Source organism: Carcharodon carcharias, chromosome 7, assembly GCF_017639515.1.
Source record: "Carcharodon carcharias isolate sCarCar2 chromosome 7, sCarCar2.pri, whole genome shotgun sequence".
Classification (NCBI taxonomy): domain Eukaryota; kingdom Metazoa; phylum Chordata; class Chondrichthyes; order Lamniformes; family Lamnidae; genus Carcharodon; species Carcharodon carcharias.
This window is the reverse complement of record NC_054473.1, coordinates 63,380,002-63,399,183: the sequence shown is the minus strand read 5'-3', so window position 1 is coordinate 63,399,183 and position 19,182 is coordinate 63,380,002. Positions and strand designations below refer to the sequence as shown.

At 39.2% G+C, this 19,182-nt stretch overlaps 1 protein-coding gene across 9 annotated transcripts in view; it reads left to right on the top strand.

The window, feature by feature from the left end:
* Nucleotides 1-13,388, top strand: part of chl1b (cell adhesion molecule L1-like b) — a 727,052-nt gene extending 713,664 nt beyond the window's left edge. For all 9 annotated transcript variants that reach the window (XM_041191219.1, XM_041191221.1, XM_041191227.1 and 6 more), the window contains one exon: nt 10,356-13,388. In XM_041191219.1, the coding sequence (XP_041047153.1) occupies nt 10,356-10,575 (220 nt within the window). In that variant the 3' untranslated portion in view covers nt 10,576-13,388. The remainder of the gene's footprint in view (nt 1-10,355) is intronic.
* The last annotated feature ends 5,794 nt before the right edge of the window (nt 13,389-19,182 follow it).

Below are 19,182 nucleotides of genomic sequence, written 5' to 3'. Positions count from 1 at the left end.
TCTCCAAAACTTAGAGGTCACCAACCCAGAGCATCACTGCAATCAGAACAGAGACCTGAGCAGCCTCTCTCTACCTCTGCCAAAACCACAGGGGTTGCACCATATTAGAGAGGTAGGAAAAGGAATAGAAAAATGTTGTATCTGTACAAGGGTATACACATAGGTGATTGAGAAACTATTCTGTTGTCACAAGCTATTTTTAGTAGAGTCAGTTTTATTATTTTGCCCCACTTTCACCATCTTACCCATTCTTGGTTGTATGTCACCTTTTAAGGTGTCACCTTTTAAGGTATGTCACCTTTTAACTTGCTATTGAATGCAAAGACATGAATTAATGGGTCCCTTTAGAGGATATGTGCAAGGAGTGATGGGTTCTGGGCACAACTGCTTTGTGTCAGACAAGTGTGAGAGAAGAGGTGGCAGGAACAGCAGCATGTGGTTCTAAAATGGCTCCACTGATGTAACTTATGCTGCATGTTGATTGATGTCACGGTCCGCTTACTTCTGCTTACTTCTTATTCTAGAACTAGAGGTCACTGTTTAAAAAAAAGGGGTCATCCATTTAAAACAGAGATGAGGCAGAACTTTTTTTCTCTCAGAGGGTCGTGAGTCTTTGCAAGTCTCTTCCTGAAAAGATGGCAGAGTCTTTGAATATTTTTAATGCTGAGGTGGATAGATTCTTGTTAAGCAAAAGGGTGATAGGTTATCGGGGGTAGGCGGGATGCAGATTTGATGTTACTATAAGATCAGCCATGATCTTATTAAATGGCAGAGCAGACTATTGGTGCTGAATGGCCTACTGTTGCTCCTTGTCCTTGTGTGCGTATGTATGTATTTCCTGTGAATGCCCTCTTTGCACTCTAACACCCTCGTCAATATGGCATTCAGCTGAGCATTCACAAAATATGTATGCAAGCACCCACTGATCCCATTTTAGATTCAAAATTGCACTGTTGTGCTGAGAAATTGGCTGCTAATGAGCCAGATTTTGCAGCCAAAATCCTTGATTTGTCAAGGGTAATCAAGCAAAACTCCAAAAGTTGGAATGTGAATTTACTAAGTGACTTACTATGTTTCACATGATTTCCATCTCTGCTGACAGCACAGGAACCCACTAGTTCCCAACCAGATCTAATGCAGCTTCTGGATTTACTCGCCCATCCTCACTCATTAGTTCTTGCTTAGGTCTGTTTCCTATATTCACTCCTCTATCCTTACAGCATTTCATCTTGTTTGAAATGGGAATACATAACATTCAAAAAGAATTAGACAAACTGAACGAACATACTAAGAAGTGGCAAGTGGATTTTAATGCAGGTAAATATTGGGCAATATACATTGGATTGGAAAACATGAAGCGTTAACATTAGCCCATGAACGAAGGTGTGTTAAGGAAATTGAACATGACTTCTAATCACTCACTGAAGGTTTCTAGAAACCCTGAAGTTTTAACTAACTAACTTAATCAAATAAATACTATGTCAATGTCAAACTATTGACTGTATGTGTTATAAGAAGTTATTCTTACGTCACATCTGTCATTTTTATCACAAATGAGCAGCATTTTGAATATTGTGTGCGCATGTAGGGACCCAGTCTCCAAAAAGAGGTGGCTGAACTGAAATGCTCAAAGAAGAACACCAAGAAATCTGTGAGATCTGTGGTTTATGAGGTGACATTTACAGAGCCTAACTTGTTTTAATTGGGGAAAAGATGATGGAAGGGGTTAATTCTAACCCTTCTGCTGTTATTGCTGGGAATGCTGGTAACACAAAGAACTAGTGGTTGACCGTGCAACTCAGGCAGTTGATATTTTACTCCCCGTCCCGTGTTTTTTTAATCTGACCAACCAATATAGCTGCTAGGCATTTAGTAAGCCTTAACATCTCTAATAATTATATAAGCAAATGTACCACTGCAACAATTGTGAAAAATAGAAGAACAAGCGTGAGCATAGTAGCAGACAGATTACATACCGCAGACAGCACTGGACTTCTCCCTTAAGTATAAACTTGGTAAAGAAGGGATCACTTTACAAAATTCAATTCCTGGAGTAACCTCATTTGCCTGGTGTATATGTTAAAAATTAGGCACCATTTCCCATGAGGTTCCATCTATTATAATTATTAGCTGCCTTTCTGTCATTGTTACGCCAGGAACTGTGAGGATATGCTGTCATCTACGCTGTCTTTTAGTTAGTCCTCTATTTTCTGTGCTTATGCACTAAATATAGATATTCAGAATGCTGCTTGGAATGTAAACTCTGCTGTGCTTATTACACACTCATTTGGCTACAGTTAGGAATAAGCAATGTCAGGAGTATTCAAGTAGAAATCAGTAGTGTATGTAGAAACAGTAATGCTACAATTGGGCTTCAGTTGGTCTTCTAAGATTTTAGCAAGAGTCTGGAGCCAATGAAAGCATCTGAGGCAGCAATTGATGTTCCACTGTCACTTCTGGGTGTTTTCCACTAGGTTTAGCAACTAGGTCAACAATCCAACAGAAAGCTAGGCTTAAGGGGAATATGATTCAAGTCTTTAAAATGCTGAGAGACAAAGATGCTGTAGATATAAATAATAGTTTAACTTGGATTTTGGCACAGAGTTAAAAGGCACATTTGGTCGTGGAGTTACAGTATTAACTGCCAGCAAAAACTGTTGACACTGCCAAATAGCTTCTCAAAAAAAACTTGATAATTATCTGGCTCGGAATGATGCTAAAGATTATTGGGCTAAGTGGAGAATAAGATTTTTTATTTTTGTTTTTTACCTTATGAAGATTATTTATACACAACTTTGATACAGGAAGTTAAACTGTCAGTGAGAATTTTTTTCACAATCTCGATGTCCTACATGATGTAGTGCTCATGCTTTCTCAGGCCAGTTTGGTAACCTCCAATTGTCCGCCTCTTCTCACACTTCATGTCCTTGCTTCTAGAAAGCCCTCACCTCCGACTGCTGCTCCAGGAGATTAATTATCAATGCAAGCTGTTTATGGGAATTCCTGATCTGAAGAAATTTCTTGGGCACAGTGTACAGTGGAGTTAACCCCTTTGAGCGAATACAGGAAGTAGAAGTGAGAATCTTTGCTGATTATTGGCAGATAAGCAGCTTCTGTCCCAAAAACGCTGACTGTATGGAATGCAGACAGTTGGCATGTATGCCTTGTGCTATTTTCCATACTGTGCTATTTATTATATCTGCAAAGCTAATAGGGGGTCACAAATGCTCATTAGGAGAGGTGATTTATTGTAGCATGTGATTTGATATTACTCATCTGGAAAGAAACTGTATTCTTATTCTTTCATAGGATGTGTGCATGGATGTCTAGGCCAGCAATTGTTGCCCATCCCTAATTGTCCTTTAGAAGGTAGTGGTGAGTGGCCACCTTGAACCGCTGCAAGTCATGTGATGTAGGTACACCCCACAGTGCTGTTAGGAAGGGAGTTCTAGGATTTTGATATAGTTCTGAGCCAGGATGGTGTGTGACTTGCAAGGGAACTTGCATCTGTTGCCCTTGTAGATAGTAATGGTTGATGATTTGGAAATTGCTGTTGAAAGCCTTGATGAATTTTTGCACTGCACCTTCTATATGGTACCTACTGCTGCCCACTGTGTGTTGGTAGTGGAAGGAGTTAATGATTAAGCTGGTGAATGGGGTGTCAGTCAAGCGGGCTGCTTTGTCCTGGATGGTATTGAGCTCCTTGAGTGTTGTTGGAGCTGCACTCACTCAGGCAAGTGAAGAGTATTCCATCACACTCCTGACTTGTGCTTTGTAGATGGTGGACAGGTTTGGGGAGCTAGGAGGTGAGCTACTGTCTTCAGAGTTCCCAGTCTCAGTATTTATATGGCTAGTCCAGTTCAGTTTCTGGTCAATGGTATCCCCCAGAATGTTGATAGTGGGGCATTCAGTGATGGCAATGAATGTCAAGAGGAAATGGTGAGATTCTCCCTTGTTGAGATGGGCATTGCCTGGCACTTGTGTGTTGTGAATGTTCCTTGCCACTTATCAGTCCATGCCTGAATATGTTATCCAGGTCCTGCAGCATATGGACACCAACTGCTTCAGTATTTTCACTGCCTACAAGATTGTTTGTGCAAGATTATGGGACTTTGAGCAAATTGTAAAAAACAAAGTAAGCATAGAAATTTGTGGGATGTTTTAATACACTATATTGTTTGGCCAGGTGATTAAACTGAAATCCAGCTATAAATGCTAAGTAGATAAGAAATTAATTGAACAATTCTTATAAAAAAAATCAAAATTATCACAGCTTTTGTCAATAATGATGGAACATAAAAACATGAACCTAGAAAACAAATGGAAAGGACAAGAAGAAAAAGTCAGACAATGACAATGTTGTCGGAACAAAGACATTTCCTGATTTTACATGAGACAGAGCTTTTCACTCCATCCTTAAAATAAATGGAGGCCATCCGACCATTCATTCGGTGCCAACATTGATTCATATATTAGGAAATAACGGAAGATACAAATGGGATATGGGACTACAGGCAATCAGATATAGAAATAAGCTTATCCAGCTGCCAATATCTATCTCTGTGAGTTAGCGTCAAAATCTGCTCAATAATGGGGATAGGATGTAAAGGGAGAAATATGTAGACATCATAATCATGCACAATTTCAATCACTGCACCTCTGGCAGAGAGAGGGAATGAAAAGGGGAACCAGATGGAGATTTTGCAGTGTGTACATGACTCCTTTCTGACCCAATATGTAAGAAATCCAATGAAGACAGAAGCACTGACAAATCTAATAATGGTAAATGAACTGGAGCAGCAAAGAAAAGTAATTGAGGAAGAGTGATAATAATATTTAAGGTAATGATTGAGAAAGATATGCATAGCATATAAATCAAAGGAATAGATTGGGGAAAAAGTCGACTATGAAGAAGTGAAGATGGAGTTTGGGGAGATAAACTGGAGAAAAATATTGATGACAAACAAATCAAAATCAGTTAAGGAGACTTCAGTAGAGTTTACAAAAACATATTCCACTAAAAGTAAAAACAAAGGAGACCATAAAGAAGTGTGAATCAAAATGAGTCTAAGGGAAAAGCCTGATACAAAGTATATGAACAATGAAGCTTAGGATGGAAAAAGACAATGAGTGATTTTAGGGAATAAGTTAAACAGGTAATTAAGAAAGTGATGAGGATACGTGAAAATACAATAAAAAGGAATAATGAAGTGTTCTATAGGTGCAGAAGTAATAAAAGAGAATTAAGTTTGGGATACAGTGACTTAGGGATGAGCAAATTAAAATTTGAGGGGATGATCCGAAAATGACAGAAATATTGAATAGATACTTAGCCCCAGATGTAACTGAAGAAAAAACATCAACAGTAGAACAAGTCATGTCAGATATTACAACAGCTAAGATAAAACGAAAGGCATTACTACTAGCCAAAAGTAGCAGAGTTATTAATCTCTATAAAACTCAATAAGAAAAGGAATGGTGCCAGAAGACTACTGGACAGCAAAGTTAATTCCTATCTTTAAACAGGCTGTCAAAACTAGCCCAGGAAACTGTAGACCAGTTAGATAAATGTCAGGAGCAAGAGAATTACTAGATTGTGCAAGATAACAAAATATCTTGAGAGAGGGGGCTAAATCTGATAGCAGCTGAAAACAGGTGCAGGGATTGAGACACACAATTAACCTATATCTATTCAATATGATGCAACCAGCACATGAACTTGATGCTGTCTGTTGATTAACATAATTGTAGTGTGCAGCCACTACTACCTGTTTAGTTAAAGGGGAATGTGCATGCATTGGAGGCAGTTCAGAAGTATCTAAAAGCAAGATGACATTTAACCACTTCGAAAAAGTAACAGAAAGAGTAGACAAGGACAGTGCAATGGATGTGGTCTATATGCACTTTCAGAAGGTCTTTGATAATGTGCCACATCAGAAGGTCAGTGCATGTGAAGTCAGGGACCAGGTAGCAGAATGAATGGAAATAACGGTGGCAAAACAGGAAAAAAAAAGTTTGGGGTTAAGGAGAATTTCTCAGACTGGCAGAGAGTGAAAGTTCATGCTGGGATTCGTTGTTATTTGCCAGATACATCATGGACACAGAGACAAGAAGCATGGCTTCAAAATTTTCCAAAGATACCAAATTGGGGAGTACAGCAATTAATAAGCAAGATTGAACCAAAATACAGGAAAATATAAAGAGGTTTTCAGATGAGTGAATAACTAGTAATTAAATTCACTATGAAGTGTGAGGCAGTTCATTTTTGGAGGAGCAATATGGAGGCTTCCTCTTTCTTGGAAGGTATGGAGCTTGTGGAGTTGAGGAGCATTCCCATTACATCAATTGTTAAAAGTAACAACCCATGTTGTTAAGGAAATTAAGAACACTGCAGTTCATTTCTCATGGGATAAATACAAAGGCAGGGAAATAATATTAAATGTATATAGAACCTTAAATTTGATCACATTTGGGGTACTCTGCAAAGTTACATAAGAGATAAGAGCAGGAGTAGGCCATTCAGCTCTATGAGTCAGCTTCACCATTAAACAAGATAATGGGTGATCTAACTCAGATCCATCTTCCCATACTGTCCCCGTGTCCCTTGTTCCCTTAGTGTCCAAAAAAATCTACCAACCTCTGCCTTGAATTATACTAAACAACTGATCCTCCACAGCCCTCTGGCATACAGAATGCCAAAGATTCACAAGCCTTTGAGTGGTCAAATTTCTCCTTATCTCAGACTCCTTATTCTGAGACCGTGACCCCCTAGTTCAAGACTCTCCAGCCAGGGAAAGCATCCCCTCTCAAGGACTTTAAGAGTTTTATATGTTTTAATGAGATCACCCTTCAATCTTCCAAATTCTAAGGAATCTCGGCATAGTCTACTCAAATCTCTTCTAGGATAATTCCCTCATCCTAGGAATCAGTGAACCTTCATGGCACTCACTGCAAGGCAAATATATCCTTTCTTAGGTAAGGAGATCAAAAACATACAGTACTCTAGGTGTGGTTCCACCAAGGCCCTATATAATTGTTTCTTCACTCTTATACTTCAATCCCTTTGCAATAAAGGCCAACATACCATTTGCTTTCCTAATTGCTTGCTGTATCTACATGTTAACATTCAGGTTCCTTTCAATACTAACACTTGCCAATCTCTCACCATTTAAAACAAAATTTTGCTTTTCTATTTTCCCCTCTCAAAGTGGATATTTTCACATTTCCCCATATTCCATCTGCCATGTTCTTGTGCACTCATCTAACCTGTCCATATTCTTTTTGTACCTTATTTTTTGTCCTCCTCAAACTAACCTTCCCACCCAACTATGTATCATCAGCAAACTTGGAGACTTTACACTTGGTCCCCTCATCCAAGACATTAATATAGATTACAAAGAGCTGAGGCCCAAGTGCTGATCCCTGCTGCACTCCACTAGTTGCAGTGTACCAACCCAAAAAGGGCCCATTTATTTCTAAATTCTGTTTTTGCCCACCAACCAATTCTCAATCCATCCTGATATATCACCCCCAATTCTATAAACCTTGGTTTCCATGCTACATAAATAACATTGTAGCAGTGAAGGGAGGACAGAAAAGGTTTACAAGCTAGATCTCTTCTTAGAAAAAGGGGAGACCTGATGTCTGTCTTCAAAATTAGGAAGGCGCTCAATAGGATGACAGTGGGGAAACTGTTTCTATTTGTGAATGTATCAAAGTCAAGCAAGTATAAATGTATGATTACCACTGATAAATCAAACAAAGGATTTTTGAGGTATTTCTTTACACAGAGTGGTGAGAAGGTGGAATTTGTTGCCTCATGAAGTGATTGAAGGAGATGGCATTGATGAATTTAAGGAGAGGTTTGGTGGCTATATGAATGAAAAGAGGATAGAGAAGGTAGGGAGACAGGATGGGGGGAGGTGATTAGAATGTGAGGAGGATTGTGTGGAGTATAAACACCAGCATAGACCAGTTGGAAATGAAGACGTATTTCTGTGCTGTAGATCCTATTAACTTGCATGGAAGTATCTCCCATGCTCTTATAGAACTTTCTGCAGTGAGGAGCAACATTTTATCATTAGGAGCCAAATCTTGCACAGGGACTGAAAATATCCAAAGATTTGTTTATTATTTCATGGGATGTGGGCATTAGCATTTGTTGCCCATCCCTGATTGCCCATGAACTGAGGGTAGTTAAAAATGAACTACATTGCTGTGGGTCTGGAGTCACATGTAGGCCAGACCAGGTAAGGATGGCAGATTTCCTTCCCAAAAGGGCATTAGTGAACCAGGCAGGTTTTTAACAACGATTGATGATAGTTGCCATGGTCACCATTACTGAGACTAGCTTTATATTCCATATTTATTAATTGAATTTAAGTTCCATCTGCTGCCATGGTGGGATTTGAACTCTGGTTCCCAGAGCATTAGGCTCGATTACTAGCCCAGTGATATTACCAAAATGCAACCATCTCCCCACACGCTATGATATAATTAATATTGACAGTGGCATTGTTTTCTATAACTGATTCTATTTATTTGGTCAAATAAACAATAATGAACATGATAAAATGTTGGAGGAGTTGTTGGTTGCAGTAAGTCCTCACTTAGCGTCTCACTAAATGTTGTTAATAAAACAATGTCGATATATCCATTTAATGTTGTTAGTTTCACCTTAACATGTTTTTTCTGAGACCTGCCTGCTCAGAAAATCAGAAAACCTGCCCCCCATCACTTCTATACCCCTCCCCTCTGCAGCTACTCTTGCTTCCGGACCTCGCCTCCCACCTCCCCACCCACCCCTGGTCTCCCATTCTACGCCTCCACCCCTCCCTCGGCCTCTCCTCACAGCCCCCCTTACCCCAGGTCTCTACTCCCAGCCCCCACTAGTCTCTCCTCCTGCCACCCCCGGCCTCTCCTCACACCACCCCCCCCAACCCTCCAGCCTATCCTCCTTCCTCCCACCACCTCCAACCACCCGCCCCCCAACAAAGGCCTCTCCTCACCCCCATCCCTGGCTTCTCCTCCCATTCTCCCGGCCTCTCCTTCCACCACCACCCCCCTCCAGCCTCTTCTCATACTTGGCACCCCACCACCACCGACCCCCCCACCCCCACTTGACCTCACCTCGCTACCCTGCCACCCTGGCCTTGACACCAACCTCACTTCCCACCATACCGCCACACCCCAGCCTCTCTTCCAGCCTCCCCAGTCTTGCCTCCCACCCTTGCTCTCAGATGTCACCTCCCACCCTCTGTTCTTGCTTTAGGCCCTGGGGTTTGTTCATCTTCTCCTGGCTGCTCATGCACTGCTGCCTCAGCTCTTGACTTCACTGGTGCTGAACACCCACTGAATTCCTTGGCCCCATCTAGTGGCTGAAGTTCTGAACATTAATAGGAACAGGAGTGGACCACATGAACCATTGAGCCTCCTCCGACATTCAATATGACCTTGGGCTTCAGCTCCATTTTTCCACGTGCTGTCCACATCCCTTAATTCCCTGAGAGACTAAAAATCTGTCTTTACTAGCCTTAAGTGTATTCAACAATAAAGCATCCACAACCCTCTGGGGCAGAGAATTTCAAAGATTCACAACCCTTTAAGTGAAGTAATTTCTCCGTGTCTCAGTCCTAAATTAATGCTAACATGAAGTCTGGGACTTCACTTGATAACTGCACTGACCAATTTCTGTGGTCAATCTAGAAGTACTGTATAGGTACCTATATGGTTAGTGTAATTTGTTATTGGACACTATTGTGTTTTTTTTTATATTTAGTGATGTATTTTATTTTGCAAGTTATTTCAGCTAGGAATGCAAAGTACTGCACATGTACAGTACAGTATTTCAACCTGTACATTGTTTTTTTTTCTGGGTGAGGAATGTCTCATGGAACCTAACTCTGGTTTTACCATTGATTCCTATGGGAAATTGTGATTCACTTAAAGTTGTGATTTTCAGGAATGCAACTACAACTTTAAGTGAGGACTTCCCGTACTTCAATTTACCTGTTAATATAAAAGTACATGGATACTACTCATTCAACTTTTGAAAAAGAAACTGTAATCATAGAATTGAAATGCATTAGGTAGAGAGGATAAAGCAATTGCTAAGAATGTCAGATGATCAGCAATTGAGTTACTGAATATAATCATATATACATATATATATTATGGTTGCTTATATAAAACTATTAATACTTGACAAAATTATGACATTCCTTTAATAAAAAAATCAAGGATGATAAGATTATTAAGGAATTCATTTCAAAGGAGCAATGCAGCTCAGGAGATTTTCCAGGTCTCCATACCATTGTGCCAAGAACTAGATTTCTGACAGCAGGGTTTTTTTTCAGTGATAATGAAGACAAACCTTTGAAAGAAAGCCAGCAGTCACTGAATGAGGCAATGAAGCCAACAGGAAGTGATGACAGTTTGGCAGAATATGAAGAAGGTGGATCGGAAGGACAGTTTAATGAAGATGGTTCATTCATTGGACAGTACAGTGGCAATAAAGAGAAAGATGCAGCAGATGAAAATGGAAGTTCAATAGCCACTTCTCCGATGAAAGCATGAGTTACATGTTCATAAACTTCACTTACTTCCTTAATAAATTGGTGATCAACTGAACATTTGTTATGTTTGAATTAGCTCAGATTGCCAACAGGCTTCAAAAAGAAAATGTAATGGACCTTAAGGAATGCTTATCTAATGTACAATATTTGATCAAGATTAAGATGCATGGACATTTTGTTGCAGTCCACCTTTCATTCTAAGGGATATGTTGAGCAAAATCCATGTTAAATACAGGTGTCTGCCAGTTCATAACAGAAATGGCTTCTAGTTGCTGTCATGGTAATAACTTATAATCATTTAAATCCTTGCTGTTGTTAGCAGATTTGAGCCCCTATAGTTACAATTTGTTTAAGTGGTTTGTGCCCTACATGTTTAGAAATTAAGAACTTGCAGGATTGCGATTGATAGCATATGTGAACTTGAGACCAACGCCTGGTGCACTGATGCCTCTTAATACAATGAGTAAGGCAGCTGAAGGGACCAAGAATTTTATTCATGTTTTTTACCCAATAGAAGATCTCACAGAATACTATAGTTACATTTTGCAAATTAAGATTTGTAGTCACAGGAGGAAAGTGATAAATTAGATATTTTCATACAGAGCTCTGTCCAGCAAACAGGTTCATAATGCTTCTTTCAGTTTAAAGTGATAACTTCCAGCGGGAATCTGATTTGAAAATGAATATTATTAATGAACGCCATGCAGAGGATGAAGAAATGTATGTTTAAAATGGACACATAATTGTTTAGCTGGCAGCTATGGAATGGCTGAGTTGTCAGAACTATAAATCATTGTATAAATGGTACTATCATTAGGCACACATAAAACTGTACAATCCCCATGTCTTATTTTTCTTCAAATATGCTCTTTACCCAAAGTCCCGCATTAAAAAATGTATTCAGTCATTTTATTTAGTTATTTTCAAGGCAAAACAGTACAGTGTACATTTTTGTAATTAGGAATACTTTTAGAATTTGGGTAAGAACTGCTGAAAAGTAATTTTCAGCAAATCAACAATGTTTTTAAAACAATATTCCTGCTACAAATTCTGGATGAGCACCTTGAAGCATTACTTCTGTGAATTCACAGCCTAAGTGTCATTAAGAAGTAACTAAGTGTGTGATTTATATTGTGAATAAAATATGTAAAACATAGCTCCATGCTATTGAACTAAATAAACTACATGTTTCCACCTCAGAAAATTCATATACTTCGAAGAATTGGAGGTTCAATTTTTTTATTAGTGAATAATTGTGAAGTTATCGTACTTGTGTCAAAGTTTTTATTACTCTAGTTCCAATAAGTCTTATTTTTGTTTCTTGCCTAATAGTGCATGGTAAAGTTTTATTTTAAAGGATTTCAAATTGCAACATTTTTGTAAAAAGGACAAATAATATTTATATTAACAAATTGGAGTATTTGCCAACATCTGCAACTGTTGCAAAAAACTTTACAGTACTTACAATGGCAAAAAGCTGACCATCTTAATACAATACATCAAATGTTTGAAATTCATTTTTTGCAGTAGTCTGGTTTGTAAGGAAAGAAATGGAATTAGATCTTTTGGTTGGTAAAAGTCTAAAGGAATTGTATTTTTTCGTTAGCCTTATTAAGTGTGCAAGTCATACAGAGTGCACATTTACAATTTTTAAAAGTGTGGCAACATTTTTAAGCTTTGGTTCATACTTGGCTGTGCATCATTCTCTTAGCTTCTTTCATCAGGATGAATTATATTCTTAGAACTGTTCTTTTATTTGTGTAGCTAACATATTTACTGCAAATGCATCATTTAGTATTTGTAAATGACAGACCTTAATCATGCCAAGATTTGTAAGAAACAGTATTCTACTAATGATCAGATTCAATAAAATTACTCCCAATGCAAAGCTGTTTCTGTATTTTCTGCAGTAAGGAAGTAGGTTTGTAGTTTGGCATGCTTGTTTTAAAAATTTTGATGAACCAAAGTATAATTTCTGATATGTAGCCTTATGTTTGTATGGTCTATTTCATTTTATTACACCTTTGGACTGAAATGCTGCACAATTGGCAGAATGGCCATCACGCGCAAAAAAGTAATTTTATTGCCAGCTCACACTCTGAAGCACAAAATATGAGAACATGTATTTGCTTTTAAAATAAACTTGATCCCAAGGGTATAATAAACCAAATACTGACTGCAGTTTTCAAGACATTTGTGAACTATTGCTCCTCAAGTTGCAGAGGTTATGTTCAGTATGCATGATCTTATTAGCTTCTGCCCCTTTTTGACAGGCTTGATCACTCTGTAGCTATTGGCTCAATATTTTACCAATATAGTCTTCAATCCGCAATCAGTAACTAAGTATCATTTTATGTCTTCTCAAAAGAAAATTCGAAAACTTGTATCAAGTTTAACAGAACAATTTTCATAATTTGTTATGCTTTCACAGATATTGTAAAATCCCCCAAGAATAACTGTTAACTTATTTACCTTGTAGTGGTGTGATGTTATTAAAAAATCTGTATGAATATATAGTACTTGCAGTCACTGTATTAGTTAGAAAGCTTAAATCATACCATTTGATAATGAATGTACTCTATAGTATATGACATTTTAAAAAATAATCAGATACCCCTTCAGGTGATACAATGATGTGTTTTCACTTTTAAAAAAAAGTCATGTCTGGTTTGCAAATTCATGTTTTCTACCTGTGTATCATTCTTGTATAATATGAGATCATCATGGAATGTTTCAACTACTAATATGTGTTGTGTAAATGATCTTGTGATCTTTCAGAAATGGATGCTTGTCTTATTAAACACAATAACAATGTTTTATGTGTCTCTTGGTTTTTACTCAAGCCAAACTGTACTCTAGAGCTGTATCATTTAAACCTTTCTGTGTGGGTGTCCTCGTGAAAGTATTGGCACATTCCCAAGTGCTTTCTAGAAACATTAAAATTCTTCCGGAATCCTTGTTAGAATGTCTGAAAAACAGTACCAGCTAGCCAAAAGAAAACAAGGCCATGTTTCACACTTCTTTTAAAGAAAAATTAGCATATAGCATAAAAGAGAGGACTTGCTCATAAGTCACAAATACAGAAAAATACTTGTTTCTGATTGTCACCCAGCAACACAGGCAATATAATCCAAAAACATACAGTCAGTCCACATGTACCAATGCCCAACTCTATCTCTCCACTATCTTTGTGTGTTATCCTGACATACAATTCTGGATTAGCTGTAATTTCCTCCAGTTATGGAAGGGTGAAGTCATTGGGGGTGAAATTCACCTCTGTCACGCCTGTTTATTTGTGCAATATGAGGTCTCTCAAAGTAAGAAAATGGCATTCAAAACATCTGATGACAATCAGTATGTAATGTTGATTCGATGCCCGTGGTCTCATTTTGTAGCTCCGCCCTCTAGGGCGGGATGGACAACTAGGGATTGGTAATAAATGCTGGCCCAGCCAGTGAAGCCCACCTCCCATGAATGAATTAAAACAAAGCTGATTGACAGTTTCTCTTACCCTTGTACAGCCGAACACAATGTTAAACAACATGAAGGACCCTCCTCCACCAGCATTATTTAAAGGATCATCAACTACTTGCAGGTGAGTTGCTAGATTATTTCTTTTTAGTTATTCACTCATGGGATGTGGGCATCGCTGGCTAAGTCAGCATTTATTGCCCATCCTTAATTGCCCTTGAGAATATTGTGGTGAGCTGCAGTTCTACAGGTTTTGGGTGTTTGCCAATACTTGATTAAAGTTCCATAGTCAACAAGGAATCATATGGTCGGAGCAGAAATACTTTTTGGTGACTTAAAGATGTGCACAAACAGTTCATTCCAGACATGGGTGACTTAGCAGGGCTTTATCTTGGGATAACTGGGAGAATGAGCAGGACCCATGCAAAATAGGACAAGCTGCTAGAAGACAGAAGAGGTGATGGAGAAAGGTTGTCAGCAAAGCTCCTTGCCATATTGGCAAGCATGATCTCCTCCATGGGGAATAAAACTTGCAGACATGCCTCTCCTCTCCCATTAATTCCAGGGGTGGTGGGAGGGGATTGGGTTCTTGAACTGAACAATAGATGAGACTAATGGTGCTGTAATAGGATATGGCTTTTAAAGAACCACTCCTGACCTTGACAACTCGTGAGATCATTAAACTTTTTCCTGCACGGCATCCACATATTTGGGGCTACATTCCAAGCATCAACCTCTAACAATATATCTTTCCACTGCCTTCTAAGCATGTGTCTAGAGGACACATCTCTCCTTTCCAACTCTTCCATCAGGATCTCCACTTCAGGGTTCCATAAACCTTGATATGCTTTGACTCCCATGGTCAGCCACTGTTGATTCTTCCACAGCACAATATTCCGCATGATCTCAGCACCACCAGCAGCTCCTTTAAGAGGTTCAGGCTACATTTTGTGCTGGCATTCATAATACTGGGCCCCTCTGCTAATGAATGCAGCCAATGAACAGCTTGGAGCACTGACACAACCACCATGGAGTTGAAGCTCTGCCTGCATTGCAATCAGTGGGGGTGAATTTACCACATGCCATTCTCTGTACCTGTTTCATGGGGTTATCCAATTTAACCCTCATTGGCTCTGGCCCCTGCCATGAACTCCATGCCACTCTCATCACTCTACCTGACGACTGCCTTAGGTTGAAACAGACAGATCAAGTTTGCAGTATTTGATCCTGAGCTGAACTTTTGACCCCATACCCTTTCTATTTCCAAGACCCCATCTATTTCCATCTCAGTTAAATTACCTATTTCTGCCCCATCTCACTGCATGTCCTACCAAAACTCTAATCTATGCCTTTGTCACCTGCAGCCTCATCTAAAACTCTGTGCACATGTCCCATCTTGCACCAAGTCCCAATCACCCACTTACTGTGTTTGCTGACCTACATTGGTCCCATTCCCTTAAGGTCGAAAAATTAAAATTCCCGTATTTATGTTTAGCTGCCAAATGGCCATGCTCCTCCCTATCTTTGTAGCTTCTTCAACTCTACAACCTTCCAATAACTTCTCTCCCTCATTGTATGGGTGGAATTGTATGGCCCTTCCTGCCAGCAGGATTTTCCAGTCCCATCAAAGTCAATGGACTTTTGAATGGCTCGCTGCATTTGACGGCCAAGTTCCCACCACAATGGGGCTGGAAAATTCCGCCCTATGTCTCGTTGCCTCCCCCTTCTCCTTTTACACCCTACTTAGAAACTATCTCTTTGACCAATCTTTTAATCACACTTAATATCTATTCTTGGCTCAGCAGTCATTTGTTGCCCCATTACACGTCCATGATACACTTTATGATGTTTTCTATTTAATAATTGTAAGTCATTCTCCTTTTCAAGTGATATTGGTGGCAATGTTTTGAATTTTTTAATGAGTTCAATTGCTTTAACAGTTCATGTCAGTAACTATGTTTATGATGTTACATTTAGTACTTCTAATTTATTGTCTTCAATGTTTTAAGTAGTTCACCTTAATTGATTAAGCTAACAGACCATCTTTTCATAAAAATTCACAAAACTATAAACGACTGCAGCTGATTTAGTTTGTCTCTCATGCCTGTAAAACTATTGATATTGCTATTAAATATTGTCAGACTTTTGCAAAAATTGACCTTATTAGGCATCTATTTTGATTTCCAATTCAGGTTCTTCTCCTGAATTTGTAAATCTTCGAGGCATTTGGCATGAAGGTGAAGTACAGATTTAATTGACTGTCCAATAAAAGTTACTTTCTCTTCTGAAACGAGAATTACTGTTGATTCTAGCAGAAACTGCAAGAACCAGATAGTATTGGGTTGGTTCTGAAAGGTAATAAAAGGTAATTATTTTACTGATTGTTTTTCAGGTGGAACTATGCCAACCTCTTAGTAGGGCAATAAAAAGAAATGATCTAATACCAAGATGGATGCATAGATAGAGAATGCTGGGCTAAGGCAAAATTAAAGTTTGCATTTCATGATTCCCCTCCCCTGTCACTGAAAATAAAATGTGCAGGATGTACGCTATTAATTCTAAACCCAATTCGCCGAACACTTATACTCATTGAACTGTGCTCTCCCCCACTTCTGACCCTGCACTGTTCGGAATTAAGATGTGTTTGGTCCAATAAAGCACAATAATATATTTGCAGTACTGCATTCAGGAGAGATGGTTTGATCTATTCTAATAAAACTGAAATTATCTCAAAACATCACAGTTATAGTTTTGGTAATTTGACATAAATTCTGAAGTTTGCCTGATAATTTCAAGTACTGTTAAGTCAAAAGGGTTGACTATTTTTTACTGTAAAATTTGATCACAATATTATCCGCATATCATATGCTCACCAACCCCCACCCCGCCCAATACTCACATATCTTGGATAGTGAATCTCTGCAAAATTTAATGTCACTGTACCGTTTGTCCTTCACTGCACCTTTGGTTTTGGAATTGTTAACATGAAAGGAGTAAATTTCTGAAGAAGTTCTGTTGATTGCTTTCAATGGAAGATATGAGAGTACTGAAGCGAAACATAATTTTATTCCATTTCTCTGCAGTTTTAGGGAATGGTCCACCAAAGTTGTGGGAGTACCGCTGGGGAAATTAATGGAAAAAATGTTTGATCACAAGCTTTAAGTGGTGCAATGTAGAAGCTTGGAATAGTTGAGTACACTGGGATGTACTACAGTAGAGTTGTTGGATTTTTAAAATTTCTTCTTAGGATGCGGTTGATATAACAGCATTTATTGCTTCTTTTGCTGAGGGGCATTCAGAGTCAACCCCATATTTTGGGACTAGAGTGATGTGTCGAGGTAGCAGGTTTTCATCCTGATAGATCCAATTAGGCTTTTTGTAATACAGGTATTCTGACAACCATCTTTTTTTTTTTCCTGGTGCTGCCCCACAAGTTTAGCAATCTTACTGAATTCAGTTTAACAGCTTACCCTTGTGGAATTATAAACTTATCACCTCTGGGGTGCCCGTGCAGCAACATAACCACTCGGCTACCAAGCCCTATTTTCAGATAGATAAAACTAACATTTGGCTTTGCCAAGCTCCCAGAAGAAAACTGGAGCAGATTCAATGAAAATGAATACCTGATCACAGATGGTCAACAGCCTTTCAGGAGTTGAGGGAAAGCTTGCTGGTATAGGTTAGTGAGGGGTGGCAAGGAAGAGCTTGGGTCAAAGAGACTGAACTCAGAATAAAATCTATAAGTAAAACTTTTGATCATTTATGTGTGACCATTAACCAAGTGAAAAATGAGCCTGTCATACAGGATTTCCATCTATATCCCAAGCTATTCAATTTTGCTGCATTTTGTAGCTTGTTATATTTTGATTAAGTCCTGATGATGTAATTCAGGCATCTAGATGATTTCCTAGGATGTATGTTGTATGGTTCCCATCATCAACTCTTAATAGAAAACATCTAGGCTTGTATTGTTTAAGAAAATCAATTTTAAAAGCCAAATAATAAGATTTGCAGCAGCATTTTCAGGCTGGTCTTGAACCTTTCTTTTTATTTGGTTTCTCTCCTTTTTCCACTTACCTGATTAATAGGTTTTGTACCATGTGTTCTTGAACTGGCGTTTTGTTTGACACATTCACAATATCGGAACAATTAATTCCCAGTGAGGATCGCTCTATAGTTATGACTTTTGGAGGAAGAAGAGTAAGAGCAATGGAGGGATGTGAAGCAGGGCAAGCTTCACCATACTCACCACTTATGGTTGGGATACTAGTCTTAATTTGACCAGGTACGGGATAACACTGATATCTGTACGAAAACTGAGGGCACAAATGCATTACTGTAGGAATTCATCATTGGAGCCTCCCTGGCCACTTTATAAACCTGCCTCAACTTAATTTGAGTGTTTGCAGAATAGGATTCTACACTCCCCGTTCTCTAAAAAAAAATGTCATTCATGTATCCAGGTAGAAAGAATGGCCCAGATCTTCCACGGAGTGGTAATCATCATTGGATTGCCGATGCACTCAAATTTTTCCATGCCTCAACGCTGTTCTGTATTTCTTGCTGGGTCTTCTGAGCCTGGCTTTCCCAAAAATGCAAAGCGTAGTGTCCTTCAGAGAACTCCATCACAGCGCTGTAGCATCAGGGGTGGGGGCAGACAGAACATGCCCCCCTTTTATTAGCTGCTGTAAGGTAAGTTTAAATGTCCACTGTGAATGTTAATGAATGTGTGAGTGGATGAATGAGTGAATGGGTAAGTGGGTAGAGTGGTAGGTGGGTAGAGTGGCAGGTGAGTAAGGTGGCAGGTAGATGAGGTGGCAAGTGGGTGAGGTGTTAGGTGGTTGGGAGGTAGTCGGGTCAGATCAGGAGATGTAGTCAGGTCTGGGGTTAGTCAGGCCAGGTTGGGGGGGGAGGTGGGGTTTACCTGGGTGGTGGGGAGGTAGTCAGGCCTAGTCAGAGGAGTGATCAGGTTGGGGTTAGTCAGATCAGGTCATGGATTGTTGGAGGAGTAGTCAAGAAACGTCAACGTGCCTGATTGGGAGTCAGTTCCATAGTTATCCAGGAGATAACAGCAAGTTAGACTAGGATTCTTCTGCCTACTGTTTCAGGTTTACCCCACAGAACTGTCGGAAGCCTC